The sequence below is a fragment of the Vipera ursinii genome (genome assembly GCF_947247035.1).
Source record: "Vipera ursinii genome assembly, chromosome: Z".
NCBI classification, from domain to species: Eukaryota; Metazoa; Chordata; class Lepidosauria; order Squamata; family Viperidae; genus Vipera; species Vipera ursinii.
The window spans coordinates 105,982,152-106,003,690 of NC_139517.1; the positions used below are offsets into that span (position 1 = coordinate 105,982,152).

The 21,539-nt window shown below is 35.9% G+C and overlaps 1 protein-coding gene across 3 annotated transcripts in view; it reads right to left on the bottom strand.

Moving 5' to 3' along the window:
* CROT (carnitine O-octanoyltransferase) overlaps positions 1–20,289 on the bottom strand; it is a 30,339-nt gene extending 10,050 nt beyond the window's left edge. Inside the window, exons 1-18 of one of the 3 annotated variants that reach the window (XM_083376397.1) lie at positions 20,154–20,289; positions 19,506–19,604; positions 16,701–16,824; positions 14,835–14,959; positions 14,129–14,310; positions 11,261–11,385; positions 7,496–7,604; positions 6,855–6,948; positions 6,653–6,778; positions 5,992–6,093; positions 5,502–5,585; positions 5,295–5,402; positions 4,721–4,851; positions 4,055–4,178; positions 3,214–3,292; positions 2,651–2,744; positions 1,638–1,757; positions 2–824 (exon numbers count right to left, since the gene is read on the bottom strand). In XM_083376397.1, coding sequence (XP_083232523.1) covers positions 704–824; positions 1,638–1,757; positions 2,651–2,744; positions 3,214–3,292; positions 4,055–4,178; positions 4,721–4,851; positions 5,295–5,402; positions 5,502–5,585; positions 5,992–6,093; positions 6,653–6,778; positions 6,855–6,948; positions 7,496–7,604; positions 11,261–11,385; positions 14,129–14,310; positions 14,835–14,959; positions 16,701–16,815 — 1,839 coding nt within the window. In that variant the 5' untranslated portion in view covers positions 16,816–16,824; positions 19,506–19,604; positions 20,154–20,289 and the 3' untranslated portion in view covers positions 2–703. Of the gene's footprint in view, position 1; positions 825–1,637; positions 1,758–2,650; positions 2,745–3,213; positions 3,293–4,054; positions 4,179–4,720; positions 4,852–5,294; positions 5,403–5,501; positions 5,586–5,991; positions 6,094–6,652; positions 6,779–6,854; positions 6,949–7,495; positions 7,605–11,260; positions 11,386–14,128; positions 14,311–14,834; positions 14,960–16,700; positions 16,825–17,474; positions 17,499–19,505; positions 19,605–20,153 lie in introns of those variants that run through there. The other 2 variants (XM_083376396.1, XM_083376398.1) reach the window with 2 other exon arrangements.
* Positions 20,290–21,539: the final 1,250 nt, after the last annotated feature.

The following is a 21,539-nucleotide window of genomic DNA, read 5'->3' on the forward strand; positions in this document are numbered from 1 at the left end:
TCACATTTTTGCTCTTTGGAATGTCTTTATTTCAAGAATAAATTGCATTTTCATTTGATTCAAAGAATTCATGTTATCCTGAGATATACATTGAAATGGCAAGAAAATACAGTATCTTTAATGATCGCTTCTTCCAGTTTATAGAGAAAACCTGCATTTAAACAATCCCACTGTATAAAACAAGACAACAGCCCCATGTTACCTGAAATAAATTCATAAGCATTCTAATACTCTCCTTGATTACTTTTGAAGGCAAGAAAAAAACCATGATATGCATTTCATATAGAAAGAAAACATGCAATGGTTGCTCAAAATACAGATTTCCACTGTAGTAAATCAAAGCATGCTTCCCCAGTCTAGTGTACTTAAAAAGGAACTTAATGAATTGAATTCATTTGAATATGATTTTGCATTCTTTATTGCTAGTAAGATTACATAATTTAACTTTTTTCTATAGAAAAATCATTTTAGAAATTTAGTTTATCATTGCATAGTTCTAATATTTTGCATTGCTGCTGCAGATTATTCAAAGAAAATTGCATTGTTACTGTAATAGAAATTTGCATTACTTATGCCTGGCTTATATTTAACTCAAATACCATGTCCACTTCAATCATTCCTTTTAAGTAAGGATTTAATATTCATATTTTCAGTAGATGTGGTATTGTAAAAAAAAAATGGCACTGTAACTCCAATACTTTTTCTACATCTGGGCTGTGGCCATCAATTTTATCATGTCTTGAAAAATCTGGAACAATTCCTTACAAAAATTTTCAGCATCTGTGTCTGGACATGACTTCCAAGCACTACAGGCAACAACGATCCTACCAGAGGAAAAATAGAACACAACTGTTTAGATAAATGCCATTTTTTAAAAAATCAGCATAGCATTTCAGTTGGTTATATATAAAATACTGGGCACCTAAATAATCACAATGTTACAGGATACAATTACTATACATCCAAATCACGGGCAGGTGGATTTATGCTATAAAATTGGAATGAAAGAATCTCTTCCAAGATGTGTTTCACATTCAACAACGTGAAGAAAAAAACTACCTTCAAATGAGATTAAAAAAAGCTCTGAAATGTTGTAGAGTGAAGTACTTTGTCTTACCTGTTTTTCACAGAAAGTTTAGCTATCCTATTATACTCCTAAAATATTGCCCAGCATATTATTCTTAATATAAGCAGCAGACATAAAGAAAAAGACAAGAAATTATCACTATGGAATGTATAAACCTAGTTAGGAAGCTGAATTTTTAAACTAAAATATGGGTCTGTTCATATGAAATATGGTTTATGGAGTTAACCCTACTGTCTGAATTCATAATAGCATAATTAACCAGTGAATTAATCATCCTGCTACATTCATACAAGAGAATCACCAGTTTAGGTTAGTGAGTTACATGAAGCCATAAACAAGAGTAGATCACATCATTGACAGAATTGATAAAATATTTCAGGAGAAAGAATCATATTTAGAACTACACGGAAGAAAGTTAAGAGTACCTACAAGTGTAGCTGTGAAGTCAAGTTTTCATTAGTGAAATAATACAATAGTTGTCTCTCCCACACTGACACAAAGGAAAACAGGGTTCAATTTTTATTTGGAATAATGTTAATGGTATTGTTACCTGTCATCTCTAATTCTGTAGATAATGCCATAACCGTGCTTTACCATTGGAACAACAGCTCCTGCAATTCTTGTGTATCCTACCAGGCTAGTTGAAAGAACAAAATTTCCACCTCCCCCACTGCAAATTTAAAGGACAAAACAAGAAGGCATATAAAAAATAAGACCAGGAGCAGAGTGAATAAATATAATTGCTTTCCCTGCTAAGATTAGAGAACTTCACTGAAATAAATGAATGGGGTTCAGTGCTCAAACTGATATTATAAAGATTTCTGAAACACTCTTGTTAATGGAAATACTGAATTGCTTATTCCACAACAATAGTTTAAAAGAAGAGCAGTTCCTTAATCCCTGGAAGCTGCTGGAGCAATGAACATTCGTCCCATCAGCAAACAATTACTTATCTATTTATCTTTTCAACTCCAATATGGGTTGTCACTTTCAGTGATTACATCATTTAGCAACTGTTCATAGTAACAATGGTAACAATCTTTGTCTATGACAGGGGTGTCAAACTCAATTTCATTGAGGGCCGCATCAGCATTGCGGTTACCCTCAGGGGGCCGGGTGGGTATGGCCTGGGTGGGCGTGGCTAGAGTGCGTATGGCCTACTGGGTGGGCGTGGCCAGCTCTACATCGTTTGCATCAAGGGTGCCTATGGGGGCCTGGGCAGGAGTGGGACAGATCTGAGGGTCTCTGGCAGAAGGAGGGTCTCTGGGCCAGGGCCAAGGCAGTGGGGGCCGTTCCCTCACTGTTTCCAGGATGGCTTCGCGGGCCACATGAAACCACTTCGCAGGCCGGATTTGGCCCCCGGGCCTTGTGTTTGACATGTCCGGTCTATGAAGACAGGAATGCTGAAGTAAGATCATAAGATCAGCATTTAGCAAATGCTTCACTTAATGACATACTTGTTTGTACCAATTGTTGCTGTGGACAACTTGTAAAACCTTATGTTCTGTTGGTATAAAATGATTTATTTCCAAAGATAAGTCTAAATTTAATATTTTTCAATACCTTCTAGTGAAAGCAGGATCTAAGAAGAGTTCTGGCATTGGAAGGCTGTGCTCTCTGGCCAGGAGTTGGAGGCCTAAGAGATGGCGATCAAAGCCTGTTTGATAAATATAAAATTAATTAATAATGACAAAATATTCAATGACTTGGACAGAGTTTATTCCATTCAGCCTGTTGAACATCTCAGAATAGTATAAAGGATGGTTTGAGAATTTTGCTGGGTGGAAAATGATGCCAATTGAGAGCTCACACTGTATATTAGCTCTATGATCCTACTTAAGGTAAGGTAAGAAAACAAATCACAGCTTATGAAGAAAAAAGATATTAATGCCAGGATGCAGAATTACTTCTAGATCAAGACTTACATATGGCAATACTTTTAGAGGAGGTGGTTGGATTGAAAAAAACCCCTTTTATTTGTCATTTCAATATAATTAAAACTAAACAATACTATTACTCTCAAGGGGTAGATTTAAAAATTTCTCTCCTATTACGTAAAAGATCAGTTTGGTATTTTGATATTGTAGGATGTATCTCTTTGCTTCTGCGAGATTAAAAAAATGTACCTCTTCCATTCTCACACTCTTTCATCAGTTTATTATGTCTTGCAAATGCCTTTAACATAAGGTGTTTTCTTTGGCCTTGCTGCAGAACACAAGAAAAACAAAATTATTCCACCCAAATTGCTTATATCTAAACATTTCTTCAGAAAAGAACAAAAGACAGTAGGGAAAAGGGCCAGGATGAATCAGCTGCCATTTGACTCCTATGCTTCAATTATTACCTATCCGACTCTCTTCCCTTTGTTTGCCATAGAAGATAGGAATTGAAGCCCCACGTGAGATTAGGGAAAGCTGCTCTTGAAATGTGAAGGATGATCTAGAAGTATGTAATGTGATCATGTCCCAAATATATATCTAAAATTGTGTTTTACATATCTAAAACCATGAAAGGGGAAGCAGCTACTTTTTGCCAAGTATAATGTAAATAACATGCACAATCAACATGAATCAAAAGATTTAATGCAAATACATTATCTCATCCGAGTAAAAAAATCTAGTTAACAAAAACAACATGGTAAAACATAACTGTGCTTTAAAGAGGAATTAAAATATCCACGAGGATGAGATTATTTCTTATTTCAAGAGGGATGTACTGCAAGCTTTATGTCATACTGAACATGATTCCTTTAGTATCTGAACTTTCTCCCAGGCTGAGAACTATGAATTCAGCTGATGAAATGATCTATCATTATTAAGGTAAGATGGCACTTATCTCCACTAGATTTTGACCTTCTATTAAATACATGAGTAAAGCATTTTTTGGGGGCGGGGGTTATATAGATCTTAGTACTAAATACAAAATAAGGTCACAAATTTTTAAAGTCTCTTTAACTACAACACTCACAGTGACTGTAGGGTCTAGCATGGATTTACACCATTCAATTGCTTCAGTGGTGCATGGTCTCATAGTTTCTGTCCGGCCATGATAAAATTGTCTAGTTGTTGCAGTTTCATAACAGCAACCAGGGCTAGAAAACGAATAGTAGGTCTATCACTTAACTGTTTTAACTGCTCAAAGGATAGAAATTTAAAAGCCCAGTTGTTTGTTGATACAGCAATTTTTTTAACAAAAAAGTATGTGAAACCAAGTAGTTCCACTCTACTTTTTGAATCTTACTTAAAAAAAATGATTTACTTTATCTGGCCTTCACATGGTACCTTTGTTTGTTTAAAAAAGAAAATTGATGATATAATAAAATACAAACAGTCTTAGATAAACGGATACAAACATGAAGAACAGTGCATGTTGGAATAGCAAAAAGATAAGAAATGAACAAATTAGATATTTGGATTAAGTCTGTATTGCTGGCAAAAAAATTAAAAATAAAGGAGAAAGGAAGAAATGTATAAAAGGTATTTATTTGATAATTCTAAAGAATATGTAAAGTGCATACAGATGAGAAAATAATTTTCATCTATTTGTAAACTTGCAAAAAGGCTCCATAAATTATACTCCATATGTATTTAATAAAATTAACAAAAGAAATACATGTTTAAAAAGTATTCTTACTGTCCATGACATCTGTAATAAGTTAATTGGAGGGCAATCTGAACAAATGTATCAGGATGAAGGTGGTAATTCCTAATCAGTGCTTTCCCAAAAGTTGTAAAAGCATAATTCACAAGCTCTAAGTCAGATATCTGAGAAGAGAAAAATAATGAAATTTCAGAGAACCAATGGAGGGAAAATTTATATTTTGAATGACACAGAACTGATAACATCTAGCAAAGATTTGAGAATCAAGTCTTTAGAAATTCTGAGTGATGATTACTACCATACTATTGATAGAAACCTCTGGCTTATAACAATGCAAACTGTTATTCTAAATCATACTTATTACCTGGAAGTATGAAAAAAGTATAGTTCTGCCTCTGTGTCCTATATTTGAGGGAATGATACAAAATCTCTCAGGATGGATCTGGGCTGCAGTGCAGGTAGATGGCAAGCCAAATTAACAAATCACCAGCTGTGCATAAAAAGATTTCTCTTTTGCTTCATCCTCATTCACGTCACATAATGGAAACAAAGGGAATGTACTAACATCAAGCACAAATATATGACTTCCAAAAATTTATATAGATACCTGTTTGTAATATTGCTCCTTTGCACGAGCAATACCATTTAGCACCTTCTGATCCAAATTAAACACAAGCTCCTCTGGCCAAGGGATATTGCGTACTTTGTCCGATCCCTGTTTTGTATGAAACAAGGAGAGAACCATTCAACTTATCTGACACAGGACGGAGGTTTTATCAACTGGAAAAGGATGGAACTACAATTGACAGCATACCTTCCATTTCCCTTCTGTTTCAACAATCTTAGAATCAACGTAAGAAGTGGAGGTCACTAAAACCATGGCGTCAAAAGGAGCATGCTGGAAGATATGTATAAAATAAACATTACTCCATGGAGCAATAAATGATCGACATCATTTTTTTTTCTATTACAACCATAGATAATCTATAATAATTGTTGGTCAAACTGAGTGGGGCTGTTAGGAATTGTAATCCAGTAGCATGTCACATGTCGCCTATCTGTTTTCAATGGTCTTTTTCAGAAGGATTGCTCATAATTTTTGTTATGCCAATGATATTTCTCATGTAATAACTGAAACTGTAGCACAGAAGCAAAATGAACAAATTCTTTTTAAGATGTGATTTATAGATTATAAATACATTTATTGCTACATTAAAACAAGCAGATATTTCTTAAGAATGGTTGTAATGTTTTTATATAAACGCAAGAGAAAAAAATGAGAAATGCAAAAAGTACAAACTCACATCACAGTTGCTTGCAAAACAACCATTTGAGAAGACAATGAAGTTATAGGATTTGTCTCCCCACCGTAATGTTGGGTTCCCTGCGAGTGCCAATCTGGTTATCTAAATCAAGAATTAGCATAATTAGTTTTGAAAGAAAAAATTGTCACATTTGCCATTCAAAGACTGAAAAATGCTCACTGGGATACCCTACTTTTCATGTCTTGACATCACTGCAGGTTGAATTGTGACAGCAAGATCTCCATCTACCATAGGGTTCTTCACCTCCAATACTATCTCCTATAGCATCTTCAATTTGATCATCACTTTTAAAATTGCTATCTATAGATACCAACCAGAAGTGCGACATCGCAGCCTAGCAGCCAACAGTACCCTCTTACTGCCAAAGAAGACCATTTAGAATACTGAGGCTTTTTTTTTTGAGAGGGGGAGTACTTTAGAAAATTCCCAAGAGGAAAATGAATAAACAAACTTTGTAGACACATATTTTAATTTTCAAAACTTCCAAAATCTATCGCCCAAACTGCTCAAGCTTCACCCATATTTATTATGCTGCTCTTAGTAAATTACCAATACAAGCCTAATACAAAACTGCAATCCTACCCATGTTTAAAACTGAGCAGACTAGTAAGGCTGGCGTGGACTTTAACTCTTTAAATACCTCTGTATAATCTTCAGGTGTAGCTTGAGGCTTTGAATCATCTAGACATATTACAAATAAGCTACTCTGTATTGTTTCCAACAGAGAGAGGTTCTTTGGATGAAGTCTAATAAGATAATCCCGTGTCTAAAAGGAAAAAAAAACAATTATTAAAATAAAACATATCAATCTGCACCAAATGTCTCTTTTAAAAAATCCACACCTTTGCCCATGAGATTCTGTCTTCAGATGTTAAGGCAGCCAATCCTGGCCCTTCAGGTTCGTTCTCACATTTCTTCTTAATGTAGGAAAGTTGTCTGCAAATAATATAAGTAAAAAATACTTAGCATTTCCAATGCAAACTATCATGCAAGACAAATCTTTTTTGGGTTTTTTTGTTAAATCAGCATTTCAAGTAATGAAGACTGAAAATATACCAAGTTTCCAGGTCTTTATTAACTAAACTAAACATTCACAGTTTCTGTAAGTTATTTATTAAATATCAGAAGTCGTACATATAAGATTAAGATAAGAAAACCTAAAAAGAAAACACTGTGAATTACAGTCATTTAGTAAGAATGCAATCTGTATTCACCACAAAATGAATATATATATTCATACTATACTTAAGTATACTATATACTATACTTAAGTATACATAGAAGCAATTTAAAATAACATCTGATAAATATTAATTCAAAGCTGAATATGCAGCATCTCCCTCTTAGGTTTTATACAAAAACTCTTAAATTCCCTCAATCTTCATTGACTACTTCTTTCTATAGAGCATATTTGGAATATCAGTATAATTATAATTAATGTCAAATTTGTATAGGTTGTTTTTAGAAGGTATTCTAATCATACCTAAAAAGCTCTGGTGGGCTCAGAATATGACCATCATGTAAACTATTGAATTCAAAAATTCTGCCTTGACACAACACTATCAAATGAGATGGACATTCACCTTCATTCTCTGAAAGAAAAAGTTTAATTCATTAATATGGACATTTGTATAATCTTTATGAAATGCTTCCTAGGATGATGAGACACACACAATAACCTTTTGCTGTTATTAGCCATGTAGGCCAGCATACTGGAGACTTCCGATTTATCTCAAATGAGCTATATCTTCACCTTTTAGCAAGATAGTAATTATCTGCAAGCATATAAAACACTGTTACAGGTAATCCTCAATTTAAGACCGGTTGTGTACTGGGACAGTCCATAAAGCATTTCTGATTGTCATAAAGTGTGGCCCCAAAGGTGCTTTTTCAAGAGGCAACTGGACTTTCTTTTTTTCTCTTTGAAGACATTTCGCTTCTCATCCAAGAAGCTTCTTCAGCTCTGACTGGATGGTGGGGAATGGAAGGATTTATACTCCTTGCAGACAGCTGATCATTTGCATTCTTTTAGCAACACCATGATGCCAGTTGGAGGCTTATCTGTGTTGTCAGAGTCATCCGAGTAGTGCAAATGGGTGGGGAACCTTCTTGGAACTGTTAAAAGGACTCTGTTGTAGACTGAAGATAGATGATGTCGTATCCCTCCCCCTCTGTTGAGAGAGGGCTGTTCAGTTTTGACATAGATGGCCTCATTGACCCCTGTTTCAAACCAGCAGTCCTCTCTGTTCAAAAAAATTACAGTCCTCAACAGAGGGGGAGGGATCCGACATCCTCTATCTCCAGTCTACAACACAGTCCTTTCAACAGTTCCAAATAGTTCCACCTATTTGCACTACTCAGGTGATCCTGACGACTCAGATAAGCCTCCAGATGACATCAACAATTCTCTAAAATAACTGTACAGTTACTATGTAATAGTTTAGAATAGGGGTGTCAAACTGCTGGCTTGTGGGCTGGATATGTCATGATGAAACCGTGCCTACCCCATTGCCGGCAATGGAAAAAAAGTCGCAATACGTCACAACACATCACGTGACATAGCGAGTTTGACACCCCTGGTTTAGAAGATCCATGAAGGTTTAAAAAAGAGGCAAAACAGCTGACCATTGTTTTTTCACTGATGCACAATTTCCACATCAATAGTTGATGCAACATCTTTTAGTAATTAAGTTAAAGCAAACTTATTTTTTCAAGGGCAACATAAAGGAGCATATTTATAAAGATGACTATCTTACAAACTTTCGTCTCTTAACCTGCAATATCTATAATAATTACATAATGTAGTATTATGATTATATAATAATGACAACAATAACAATAATAATAACAATGTTGGCAGTCATGTAGTCCAACCCACTGCTCAGGCAAGAAACCCTATACCATTTCAGACAAATGGTTGTCTGTTTGCTTGACATCAATGTAAGGATAGATTTATCCAGTGCTTTTTTTGTAAAACAAAAAGGTGACGGAACTCACACATGTCATACAACCTGCCTTGCCTACCCTACAAGGTTCCATCCAAAAAAGGTGCCGGAACTCCGTTCTGAGCGTTCTATGAGAAAAAAGCCCTGGATTTATCAATACAGGGTCATCTTATAAGTGATCTCTGTTAATTTTTCATGGCATATTTATTACAAATTACAAAATGACAGATCTGAATTCATATTAAATTTGTGAACTTTGGATGAAACACAGAAAGTGGTTTAGAACATGGAGTACTAAGAATATTAATCCATACAGCAATGTAGCACACTCTGAAAAATTTCAGCAGATATAAAAATAACAAATAATAGCATAGTTATAATAATAGCAATAGATATAATAACAGCATAAAGAGGGATGAGTCTTGAAACAAAGCTCTAAGAAGTACTGTGCCAACTGAGATTCTAATAATTGCAGGTAGGTGTATGTGTGTGCGCGCACCAGTTAACCTACATGGCCTGTTAACCGCCCTGAGTCCTTCGGGAGAAGGGCAGTATACAAATTTAATAAAAGTAAAGTAAAGTAAGTAAAGATATCTTTCTCAGTGCTTATCTACATCTTCCTAGTGGGAGATGCCTTGTTAACAATCATTTGAGGAATTATCCATGTAATTATGTCTTTTATCCCTACGCCATAACTTAGGCTAACTTTGTATTTAGCTATTCTGATATAAAGTGGTATTCCCATCTTATTCCAATATACGTTTTGCTGCACACTCAATTTACACCCAGCTCCTATTGGCTGCAGTATACATAGCACCTGCCCTTCAGTCACTCAGCACTGTCTTCCATTGCTTTTTTGCTTTGTGAAGTTGAACTAACATGGTACCTGGCTTCTTCACAGAACTGCCTATGTAACAACTGACTGGCGCTTTCTGAAGTGCAAGACAGGCTTTATATGGACTCCTTATTAATACATGATTGAAGCACTAGACCTCTTTGAAAACATATGACCAGGGGCTTCTGGGAAGAAATGTCAAACTGTGGAGCCAACAACCATAGCAGAGCGGAGAGCCAGTAAGCAGGCTGGCTCTAAGTAATTCCCCTCTGCACAAGGAAAGGCCTTGAGATCATCCACAAGCGCTCTAGACAGCGAGGAGATCATAAGTCAGCAGTCTCTGGTGGGTTTAGAGCTCTATGAGACAATAACCATTATGCTCAAACCCTGGTCAGCACCTTTAGTACACTGCATACTTCCTTTTCTAATCATTTTTGAAGTTTTCTTGTTGGCTAAACATTTGGATTAATACACTTTCTGCACTAGATGAGTTTCCTTCAATCCTAGTGAAAGAAGTTTCAAATACACCTTTAAGGACTTAAGTAAAATTAAGACTAATTTTCTGCATAGAAATGTAGCAGTATAGTTTGTCCACTGCTTCTATTGACAAAGGGACACGCTCTTATATTATTTTTAATTTTCTGGAGGGCCCCATTATTATGTTAAAGACTCATTGTTTATTCATTGCTTGAACCTCTTCACTATAGTGTTAGAGGCACTAGTTGCCATGGTGCTGGTGATTATATATATGGCCAGTTGCAATCATGTCCATCAACAATTCTGGAAGCTAATATCTATGGCATGAAATCAAGTAACTGCTTCTTCTTGTTAAAAACTCTAGGCACTCACCACTCAACTGAAAAGTAGCCACTGTGGAAATGGAGTGACAAGAGTGCTACAAAGAGTGCTAGCAAGATCATCATATAAAAATGCTCTCCATAGCAACTTGAATGGGACAGAACAAATTAAGCCAATACGCTTTTGTGCCACATTACAGATTAGAGGAAAATGTGTAAAAGCAGCTTGCCTAGTGACTCACAAATATTATCCCACAAATATTATGCATTTTTATTGAAGAATGAAAAATTCTTCAGTCCTTTTAGTATTTTTCACATCAGCTATCTTACTAAAAGGAATCAGACTATTTGTCTGTCTCCAGATATTCATACTACGCACTAAATCTTGGACCAAACTGTACTCTTCTATACTGTAATGAGAGTAATTATTTCCAATGAACTCTTATTTTATATTTGTTTACAGTGCCTACTGTAAGTTATGGAGTAGTATACAAGCCTAAATGCTGTTGCTATTGCTTCTAAGGTTTCTAAGCTCTACTAGGTTTTACTCCCAGGTATGTGGTTTAGACTGCAAACTAAATATACCTGTTGATCATCCATATATATGGGATAAACATTATATACAGAACATTGTGGCCACTTTCTTTGATTCATAAAGATATATCATTTACCTGTTTTGAAATAATTAGTAATGGAATCTTGAATAATGCCTGGCACCTTGCAAGTGCAAAAAAGCATTCGAAACTGATCCATGTCCAGGGGCTTATTACCAGATCTATGTACAGCCATCTTTTCCCTGTAAGATAATTAATATATAAGTTATTAAAGCTGCATGGATAGGCATAAATTTATAACCAAGATCTAAGCCAGCAGTTCCCACTTTTTTTGTAATATTTTATTAATTTTCTATTTTTACATTTAAGTATTTAAAAAGCAACATGGTGGCTGGGTTAATCAATAATTCAATAACATATAAAAATCTTTAGTACAAATCTCAAGCTACCACATCAAATATTTCCTCTCTTTTTCCCTTAATATCTACTGTCCAATATTTGAACTAATACATTTCTTATTATATCAATTAAGTAAAAATAGCATTGTTACATTTATCAATAAATTTTTAGCTTACAGATATCCTAGTTACTTTAACATTCAATCTTTATAGACAATCAATGTCCTGTAATTAGTTTTTCCCAATTTTTAGTTTCCCATCAATATTTAAATTTAACATTTGATATTTATAATTTCCAAGTTTTAGGTAACCAATTTCCTTTATCACAATTCATATCAAAGTTTATTTCCCACCATCATACATCTAGTTAATAATACAGTATAACATCCTTCTTTTCAATTAATTTCCAAATGTCTTAAATTTAATGACCAAAATTTCCCCTATTTCAACATCAAATATTTCCTTTTTCCTTTAATATCTACTGTTTCATATTTAAGCTAATACAGTTCTTATTATATCAACTGAGTAAAAACATGTTTATTACATTTATCAATAAATTTTTAGCTTATACATATCTTACTTTTATATTCAGTCTTTATAGACAATCAATATCCTATATATTTGTTTTCCCCAATTTTTAATTTCCCACAATATTCAAATTTAACTTTTAATATTTATACTTCCAAGTTTTTATCTCAATTCATAACAAAATCTAGTATTCAAAATACACATCTTGTCTATTTGAGTATATTCTATTTTAATTAGCAAAATAAAATCCTCTCTAATAAATCAAAACCCCAATTTTCTTCAACCTAATTCTGGATTTCTTCCTTTGCCAGCTCACCTTCTATGTCCATTCTTTTAAGTCATCAAATAGATCTCCTCTGTTGCTATATATATTATTTGAAATAAAAGAGACCATCCAGTCACCATTTTTTTTTGGAAGGGCTAGCGAATCATCTCTCTATTATTCCAGATCCCCATAGTTGTCCTGATATGGTTGTCTTCCCTTTGGTCTGTTGTTCTTCTTGCTCCTGAAGTTTCTTCTTCCACTTCTTATGTTCCGATTCTTTAATTGTAGTCCAAATTTGTGTTTGTATATCTAAGCTGACATCTTGTTCTTTTTTGTAGCGTCTTATTTCATCACAAGCTGAAAGAATGTTTTCATGTATTGCTTTCAACATAAAAAGAATCTGTTCCTAGTCTTCATCCACATTCTCTTAATAGTGTGTTAAATTGAGAGCTTTAAGTCAGAGAATGAAAATAATTTTATAACTGAGTATAGAATACAGTTGAGCTTCTCATAGCTGATATTTGTCAAGGTTGAAAAAGTCTTATCTGTAGTCTGGGCTTCAAGTCAATTCTCCTTTAGACAATAAGAAGTTGTAATATCAAACTTGGCCACAAGTTGTCACCAATGCCGTTTGAGGTTTTTTAAATCCAAATTTTTTATAATCCTTTTTCTAATTTTATTCCTTTTTTGTAAATAAAAACTAATCTTCAGTAAAGGTAAGAAATCCTTTGGTCCCCAAATATTAGAAGCATATAAATCCAGTTAAATTAAGGTTATTCTTTCAGTGTTTTAACTCCCCTGGATAGTCAGTCGCCACTACTCTTACAGGGTGGGATAGAAGTTCCCTTCCTTCTCTCCTCACAGGGAGATACTTTGGGCAGCTTTTACAGGAGAAGAAAATACTTAGGATTGAAGAGAGGTTCAGATCTCACCCAGTCTCTTCCACACTGCTTTAGAAGTGCCTGGTGGTAAGTTTGACTTCAGTTGTCTGTAGCCTAGTGACGAGCCATATTTCTATGGCCAGTCTTTTGTCCGCCGGTTTGGAGGGCTGCCCCGGATCAAGAGGAAGGGCTATCGTCCTCCTGCGATCAAGCGGGGGTCCCCTCCTTGCTTGTCACCCCTACAAGGCAAGTCTTGACCCTTTCCAGGATTCCCCAGCAGAGCAAAACCGAATGCGGAAGATGGAGCTTGCCTTCCAGCGACCGCAATAGCAAACCGGAAGCTGGGTCCCAGTCTTTTCTATGTCCCTTACCCCTAGAACACTTGATATATTCTCACACCCATTACAAAAGTTCAAAATAACGGCAACAAATTGTGCATATGCAGTATGATTTTGAAATTTCTAAACTCAAGTTTTCGCACCCCTTGGAGTATCGTCTCGCACCCTGGTTGGGAACCTCTGATCTAAGCAAACGCTTTATTTTAATATGTTTCAATACTATATATTCTGAAGGCCTAGGCCCTATGATGTCTTTCCATATAATGTGACATAAACAAGGCACTCAAATCATAACTATTTATCCTTTTAAAAGCACTATAGAAATGCACACTATTCTCTCAGGCTGTTATGCTTATGCTTTACTACAAGCAGTGGCACTTATTCCAGAAGCTATAATTTGAAAGAAGACAGTAATGTGCTTGGATTTTTTTTCCCCTGTTAAGAGTTCCAATGGTGTAATTTTATATATGTTAAAAAATAAACTCTAAACTTATAAATTATGTTAGCAAGATCTCATAATAACATGACAAATAACCATAGCTATAATTACTACATTGTGATTTTATATTTCTTACTTTCTCATTTGTTCCCAGAATTTCAAGATGTGCCAAACACCTATGCATCCTCTTTCTATCTGAGTCCCTTCTTTAATTGGCCAATAATGTTCAAGAAAAGAGCCTGGTCCTCCAAAATTATGATAGATTTGTGTTGATAAACGAGTTTCAAGATAGATCGCATTCAGCCACCATTCTTCCAACTGAAAAAGCAATTAACAGCAAAATAAATCCTTAACATAGTTATTTGTTAAGTTCAGGTTCTATTCCATGGCTGACATTAAAAGCACAACAGAAAGCATTTGGCACAACAAAGAAATATTACATATATGATGTTCAATCAGCAACTCTTCACCCTACACTACAGAAAAATAAAACTTAAAAATAATTTCAGATCTATTCAAAGAGAAAATATTTCTAGTGAGATTGGCTATTTAGAAAAGCAATGTTTGCTATTGAATTAGTTTCTGCTATTATTATTTTTACTCTGACATTCAGTATCATAGGGACTAGAACCGAAACTAGATTCTACTCGAACAAGACTTGCTGAAATATTACAATAACTACAATGGCTGGATTAACATATTATAATAAAGCATTGCTTACACATGACACAACATGTTAAGCCAAACCCACAAGCCCACATTATGCAATGTGTGAACACTGCCAATATATTCTTATTATTATACACAGTGACTGGGAAAAATGGCTTTCTTTAAAAACATACCCAATTTCTCTTCAATGTAGCTCTTTTAAGTAATTTTTTATGCAGTTCCTTTCCAATCCCATTCTCAAATCTTCTGACTATGTCCCGAGTTCTTTGATACTCTTCTTGATTTAGGAAAGGTTTCACTGCACAATATAAACGGTTGAAAATATCTTTTAAACACATTCACTTCTTTACTTCAAGCAGCATTAAGGCTTCACCTTTATTATAAAACAAGTTTCAAATAAACAAACAAAACTTCTAAAAATCACATATCATTTGAAATTTATTTCTAGCTCTCAAACAGAAATAGCTATTGTCATAAAGGTAAAGGTTTCCCCTGTCCAGTTGTATCTGCCTCTAGGGCAGGGGTGTCAAACTGCTGGCCCGCGGGCCAGATGCGTCATGCTGAAACCACGCCAATCCCATTGCCAGCAATGGAGAAAAAGTTGTGATATGTTGCCACACATCATGTGACGTTGCGAGTTTGACACCCCTGCTCTAGGGGATGGTGCTTATCTCTGTTTCTTAACCAAGGGAGCCAGCATTGTCTGAAGACGTTTCCATGGTCAAGTGGCCAGCATGAATATACGTCAAAAGTGCACAGAATGCTGTTACCTTCCCACCAAAGTGGCACCTATTACTTACTTGCATTTGCATGCTTTCAAACTGCTAGGTAGGCAGGAGCTGGGACAAATAATAGGAGCTCACCCATCGTGTAATGCTCATGTCTTGAACCAAGCTGTCAGCTTTTTAACTGACAACTCAGCATCTTTAACTGCTGAGTCATCATATTTGCCTTTTGTAGCTTTTTCTTTAACTGGTTTGTAAGATAAACATTGTATCCTGAACATGTATATCAGTTAGCTCGTTAACAAATGAATGTTTGCTTTCTAAAACTGAAATGAAAACCTGCCCCAGAAATCCTATTTTATCTAGCATTTCAATTGGCAAATTCCCATACAGGACTCTACAGATATAAGGCCAAGTTCCAAATGAAAGAATGTGTTAGGCACATATTACAGAACACAGAGAAGAATTATTGGAAATTTGGAGAGGATTGCTTATAAAGCATACATGTCTTTATAGGGGCACAGATTAACAGATTTTAGCAACAGCTGGAACAAAATTGTGTTTGGTAAAACTAAAATTTTAGCCCATTAATTTTCCATTTACAATTGCTACAACAGTTAGAAATTAAAACCACCTTAGGTTTAAAATAATTTTCAGTTTCTTATAACAATATGTTGCAAGGATTCACAGACTTCGCCACTGCAAATCTTAGACTATGACAAAAAGTCTTTATTCAGGGCTATTTGATGTAATGGTTAAAGCCCCAGGATAGAAACCAGGAGATTATGAGTTCTAGTTCCTCCTTAGGCGTGAAAAACAGCTGCGTGACTTTGGGCTTAGTCACTCTCTCTCTCACACACACTTCACAGGGCTGCTGTTGTGGGGAAAATAGGAGGAGGAGAGAGGGTTAGGAATGTTCACTTTCTTGAGTTACTTACAAAAATATTAAAATATTAAAACAGGACTTAAAATCTAAATAAATAAAAAAAATTATCATAAAAAGAATGGAGATGGAATTGTTATCTAACATAGGCTGAAACTCACTTTTCAATAGTTTTTAACTGCAGAGTCTATATACAAATTAAATAAAAATTGCGCAAGAATACATTCCTGATACCCTTCAATACAGGAATTAAGCAGTGGGATTTCTTATGATGGTACAGCTAAAGAAACATGAAGGTGTTCTCATATATTATTATCCGTCACAATAAACACTGATCAATAGAAAAGATTGCTAGTTTCCTCCCCAGCCATACTCTAGAGATAGAATCAAAAGCAATCTTCAAGTCAATGAAAGCATCATAATGTACATACCTGCATCAAGATATTTCGTTAGGGATTCATCAAGAGGAGGAACAGGCAGTGAAGGCAAGGAATTCTGATACTGAAACGTACGTTCTTCAGATGAATCAGTTAACTGGTTTTCCATTATGTTGATCTATAGCAAGTAATATTTTTCATTTTGACATTTGTATTAATGCAAATTGCTTATCTTTTAGTCTTTACATCTTGTATATTTATTATGACAGCAAAACAGGAAGAAAAATTAGTTTCTGTTTACATGGCTTTCATATCCAGGGAAACATAGTTTAACCAATTCTGATTATTCTGTTACTTAAATATATATAGAGTTCCTCCACTTGTTCAGCTTTTTTATACAATAATTAAAATTTGCTTTACTTCTATTAGTGTTTAATATGGACTCGGTTACAGTGGCAATGAATGCATTATTGGTAGACTTGGAAAAACAGATAAGGGATATATCATCTTGGGGGGAAAAATCTAACTGTGGAGTAAAAAATTATTTGATTACACATAATCATCATAATCAATCATCATTAAGAGTGTTATGTAGGATCAGACATCTACATCTAGAATTAGCTTCCAGAAAACAGACAATACTCCTTACAATTCTTTAACATGTTAGAAGACTATACAACTTTCCTCTTTTGCAAGTTAACAAATCAGCTTTTTTAAAAAAATCAAAATCCTGCTGTTATAGTTAAAAGTTCAAAGTCACATCTCTGAGGTATGAGAGATCATATTTCATCAGGTCTAAAAATAGCATAGGTAAAGGTAAAGGTTCACCCGCACATGCGTGCTAGTCTTTTCCAACTCTAGGGGCCGGTGCTCATCTCCGTTTCAAAGCCGAAGAGCCAGCGCTTGTCCGAGGACGTCTCCGTGGTCATGTGGCCGGCATGACTAGACGCCAAAGGTGCACGGAATGCTGTTACCTTCCCACCATAGTGGTCCCTATTTTTCTACTTGCATTTTTACGTGCTTTCGAACTGCTAGGTTGGCAGAAGCTGGGACGAGTAACAGGCGCTCACTCTGTTATGCGGCACTCAGGATTTGACCCGCCAAACTGCCGACCTTCTGATCGACAAGCTCAGCGTCCTAACCCACTGAGCCATCGCGTCCCTTATAGCATAGTATTTGATTAATAAGAACCATGGTTCAAAAATATATTTAAACAAGCATTTTATCAAAGTCTTAACTGGAAGAATACTCAACTATTTGAACTGTGTAGGCTGTTGTTTTTCTATTTTTTCTTATTTTTGTATAAACTTACATAAAGATACAATTTAATTAGTCTTTTGATAATGCATTTTCAAGTGTCTTTGGAATTCATTTTTCCCTTCATTTTTGCATATATTAAAATAATTTTAAAATATTTTTCTTACTGTCAATCTACTGTTACTGTAAATATTATAAAAACTGCTACAGAAAATTGGCTAGCAACTATGTTTTTTATAATATAGTTCTTTTAAGTATTTATACTGTTTTTTTTAATGAGTTGCAAAGGCTTACTATAACTGCTCTTTCCACTTTTGTTCTATTCCTGCTCTTATCTATTATACAATTTCAGATTCTCTGCATCCTCCAAGTTAGGCTTTATGTCTTCCTGGTTTAAAACTACTAAATTCCCCCTGTCCATTTTCTCTTATTTTCTTCCTAATTTCAAACCTGGCATGTATGTCAAATTTAATATTGTTTTTGTAAGCCAAAGTTTCAGAGCATGGATAATTTTCTATAACCCAAAAATTCAGAAAAATTATCTAGAAATGCTAAGAGCAATTACTGAATAAATGCATTATTCCTCTAAGAACATTGCATCCTGGTCAAATACATACACTATGTTTTAAAGCAGGGGTGTCAAACTGCCGGCCCATGGGCTGGATACATCTTGCCAAAACCATGCCCACCCCAGCTCCAGCAGTAGGGAAAAAGTTGCAATATGTCACGACACATCATGTGACATTGTGAGTTTGACACCCCTGTTTTAAAGCATTTACCTTTATCCAGAATAGCTTTAACATGCTGCAATTCATAAAAATACATTAATCAAATAATCTAACCATATTGGTCTTGTATTATAGCCACAGCTGGGGCACAAAATACTATTTTATAAATTTTGTAAGTTGCAATTACTATAGAGTAAGAATGTGCACATTCTGGTTTTTGTCTGCTACATGCTCAAATTAAAGAATGTGCCATATAATTTTTTTTATTTTTTAATCCATTTATATCCCGCCCTTCTCCGAAGACTCAGGGCGGCTTACAATCTAAGCACAAATCAAATGTGCTTAACCTTTGCCCCAATTCTCTCCATTCCCTTTGTTTACTAGCAATGCACTCAACAGCCCTATCCAGTTTCACTGCTCCTTATCATGGCACATTAAAAGAAGTTCAAGTGTGCTTTTCCAGAATGAGAAAAAGCACCTATGGTATTACAGCTGAACCTATTCTGCCACATTATTACAATGTAAAGGGTGAAAACATAAAAAACACCACCTCCTGAGATTGGTATTCATTCAAAGCTCCCCCACTTTGTGTCTTCCAGACACATTAATCTTTAATCACCAATCCTGGTTTACGATGAGAGTTGATAAAAAAAAAATACTTGGAGCCTCATATTGGAAAACACAATCTCAGTATTATCCTAACTGATCTCATGAACTTTTTGGAAGTCAGTTCAGTACAAAGTTTCTTAAACCTGTTTTCTCTCAGGATCCCTTCCCACTTTTAAAAATTATGAAAAAATTCCAAAAGAACTTTGGCTTGCATGGGTTAAGTAACATTGATATTTACCATAATAAAAATTTAAACTTGACTCACATTTGCTGCCACTTCTCACGACTCTTCAATGGGATTTTAATCGACTGTTTTTCAACACAGGATGGCAAATAATTTTGATTTCGAAGCCCAGTAGAGGTTCTTGGGGGGAGAAAAAAACTCAAGTGTGCTCGCATTATTTTATTAAAAAACAAAACAAAACACTATTCTACCCCGTAGAGGAGGATCGCATATTTTTAAGGAAAGTGGTGCCCGAGGTCCTAGTCGAGAATCCTTTATGACTTTTCCTTAGTAAATATTGTCAATGGAAGAGAATTAAGTTTTAAGGACGGAATATTTATACCCAACAACGCCCAGTGTTTTTCTGTGTACCAGCAGTAAAGGCACGAAGTTCCGTCTCTGAGCGTTCGTGCAAAGAAGCGTTTCTGTTCCAACAAACCGAAGACGCTCTACTAAAAGGTCCAGCCCCCAGAAGCTGGTGGCCTGGAGAGCGAGAGTTTAAGGCGAGGGCAGAAAGAAAAGTAGAGCAATAACCACCCTCCTTCAGCCAAAGGGACCCTGGAGAACTAAGGTAGGGCCGACAACAGTCTTTCCCCGCTCGCACTCCCACTCACGGCTTGGCGCTTCTCGGGACCCGCTCGCCCGCTCAGGTCAGACCCTTCCGAGCTCCTCATAGCACCCGCCCCTCACCTTGCCTCATGCCCACGCCGCGCTCGTCAGTCCTCTCCGAGGCCTTTCGGCGCGTCTCCTCAAGTTCAGTCCAAACAGTGGCTGAAGAGGAAGCAGCAACTCCGCTCCTCCTCCTCTTGGGATCCTCTGCTCTGCACTTCTGCGCTACATTTAAACTCACACGAAAGGAAGGCGAGGAGGAAGCGCCGACTCGCGGCCCCTCCCTCTTCGGCGGGACCAAAAGGGAGGGGAGAGGGCTTTCAAAGCTTCTCCGGAGCCCAGGGAGAGGCACAGGTTACGGGTGCCGCGCTTTCGGCTTTAGTCGCCTGACTGGGGATACGGTGTAACTGCAACCCTCATTTTGTCCACGACAACATTTCTCAACCTGGCTAACTTTAAGATGTGAGGACTCCAACTCCCAAAATTCTCCAATTAACAAATGCTAGTGAGGGATTCTGGGAGTTGAAGTTCATGTATCTTCGAAGTTGCCCAAGTTGAGAAACATTGGTCTTGGACGGGCTCTAGGTCGTTTCAGCCAGGAATTGACAAGTCCAAACTTCCTGAATTTAAATTCTGTCAGATAACAGATCACCTGCAATCTATCTCTGCAGACTTAGCAAGAACAAGCAAGCAACATTCTCATTAGAGGGTGCTCCATTAGTGTTAAAATTACAAAAGCAAAGAGGCTTGGATCTTGGAACATATAATTTCAGCTGGCATTCATCAGTTAAATAACAAATCATATCCATCTAAACAAAATCACTGCAACTTGGGGATAAGTGTCCCAAGGTTTATTTTATTTATTATATAAATTTATATGGCACCCAACTAACAGGTGATTCCGGGTGGCTTATAAAAACATACCCCACTCTCCCCTCATAGCAGTTGCAATACAATTATTGTCTATTAGTTATTATACAAACGTATTAAAAACTGACCCCAGAATGAAAGTTGAAGCATTAATAGGAATACCAGATGTCCATCAAAAGTACAACTAGTCCTTGAATTGTGACCATAATTGTGCCCAAAATTTCTACTGCTACGTGAGGCAGTAATTGAGTTGTGCCTCATTTTACAACCTTTATTGCCACAGTTGTTAAGCAAATCATTGCAGTTAAGTGAATCACACACTAATTAAGTGAATCGGGCTTCCCCCATTGATTTTACTTGTCAGAAGCCAGCTGGGAAGATTACAAATGGTGATCACATGACTCCAGGCAGTTAAACTGTCCTAAATCCATGCCAGTAGCCAAGCACTGAATTTTGATCACATGACCACAGGGATACAACAATGGTTATGAATGAAAACCAGTCATAATTAATTTTTTTACTGCTGTTGTAACTTCAAACAGTGACTAAGTGAATAGTTGTAAGTCGAGGACTACCTGTAAGACATGTCCTCTTTTC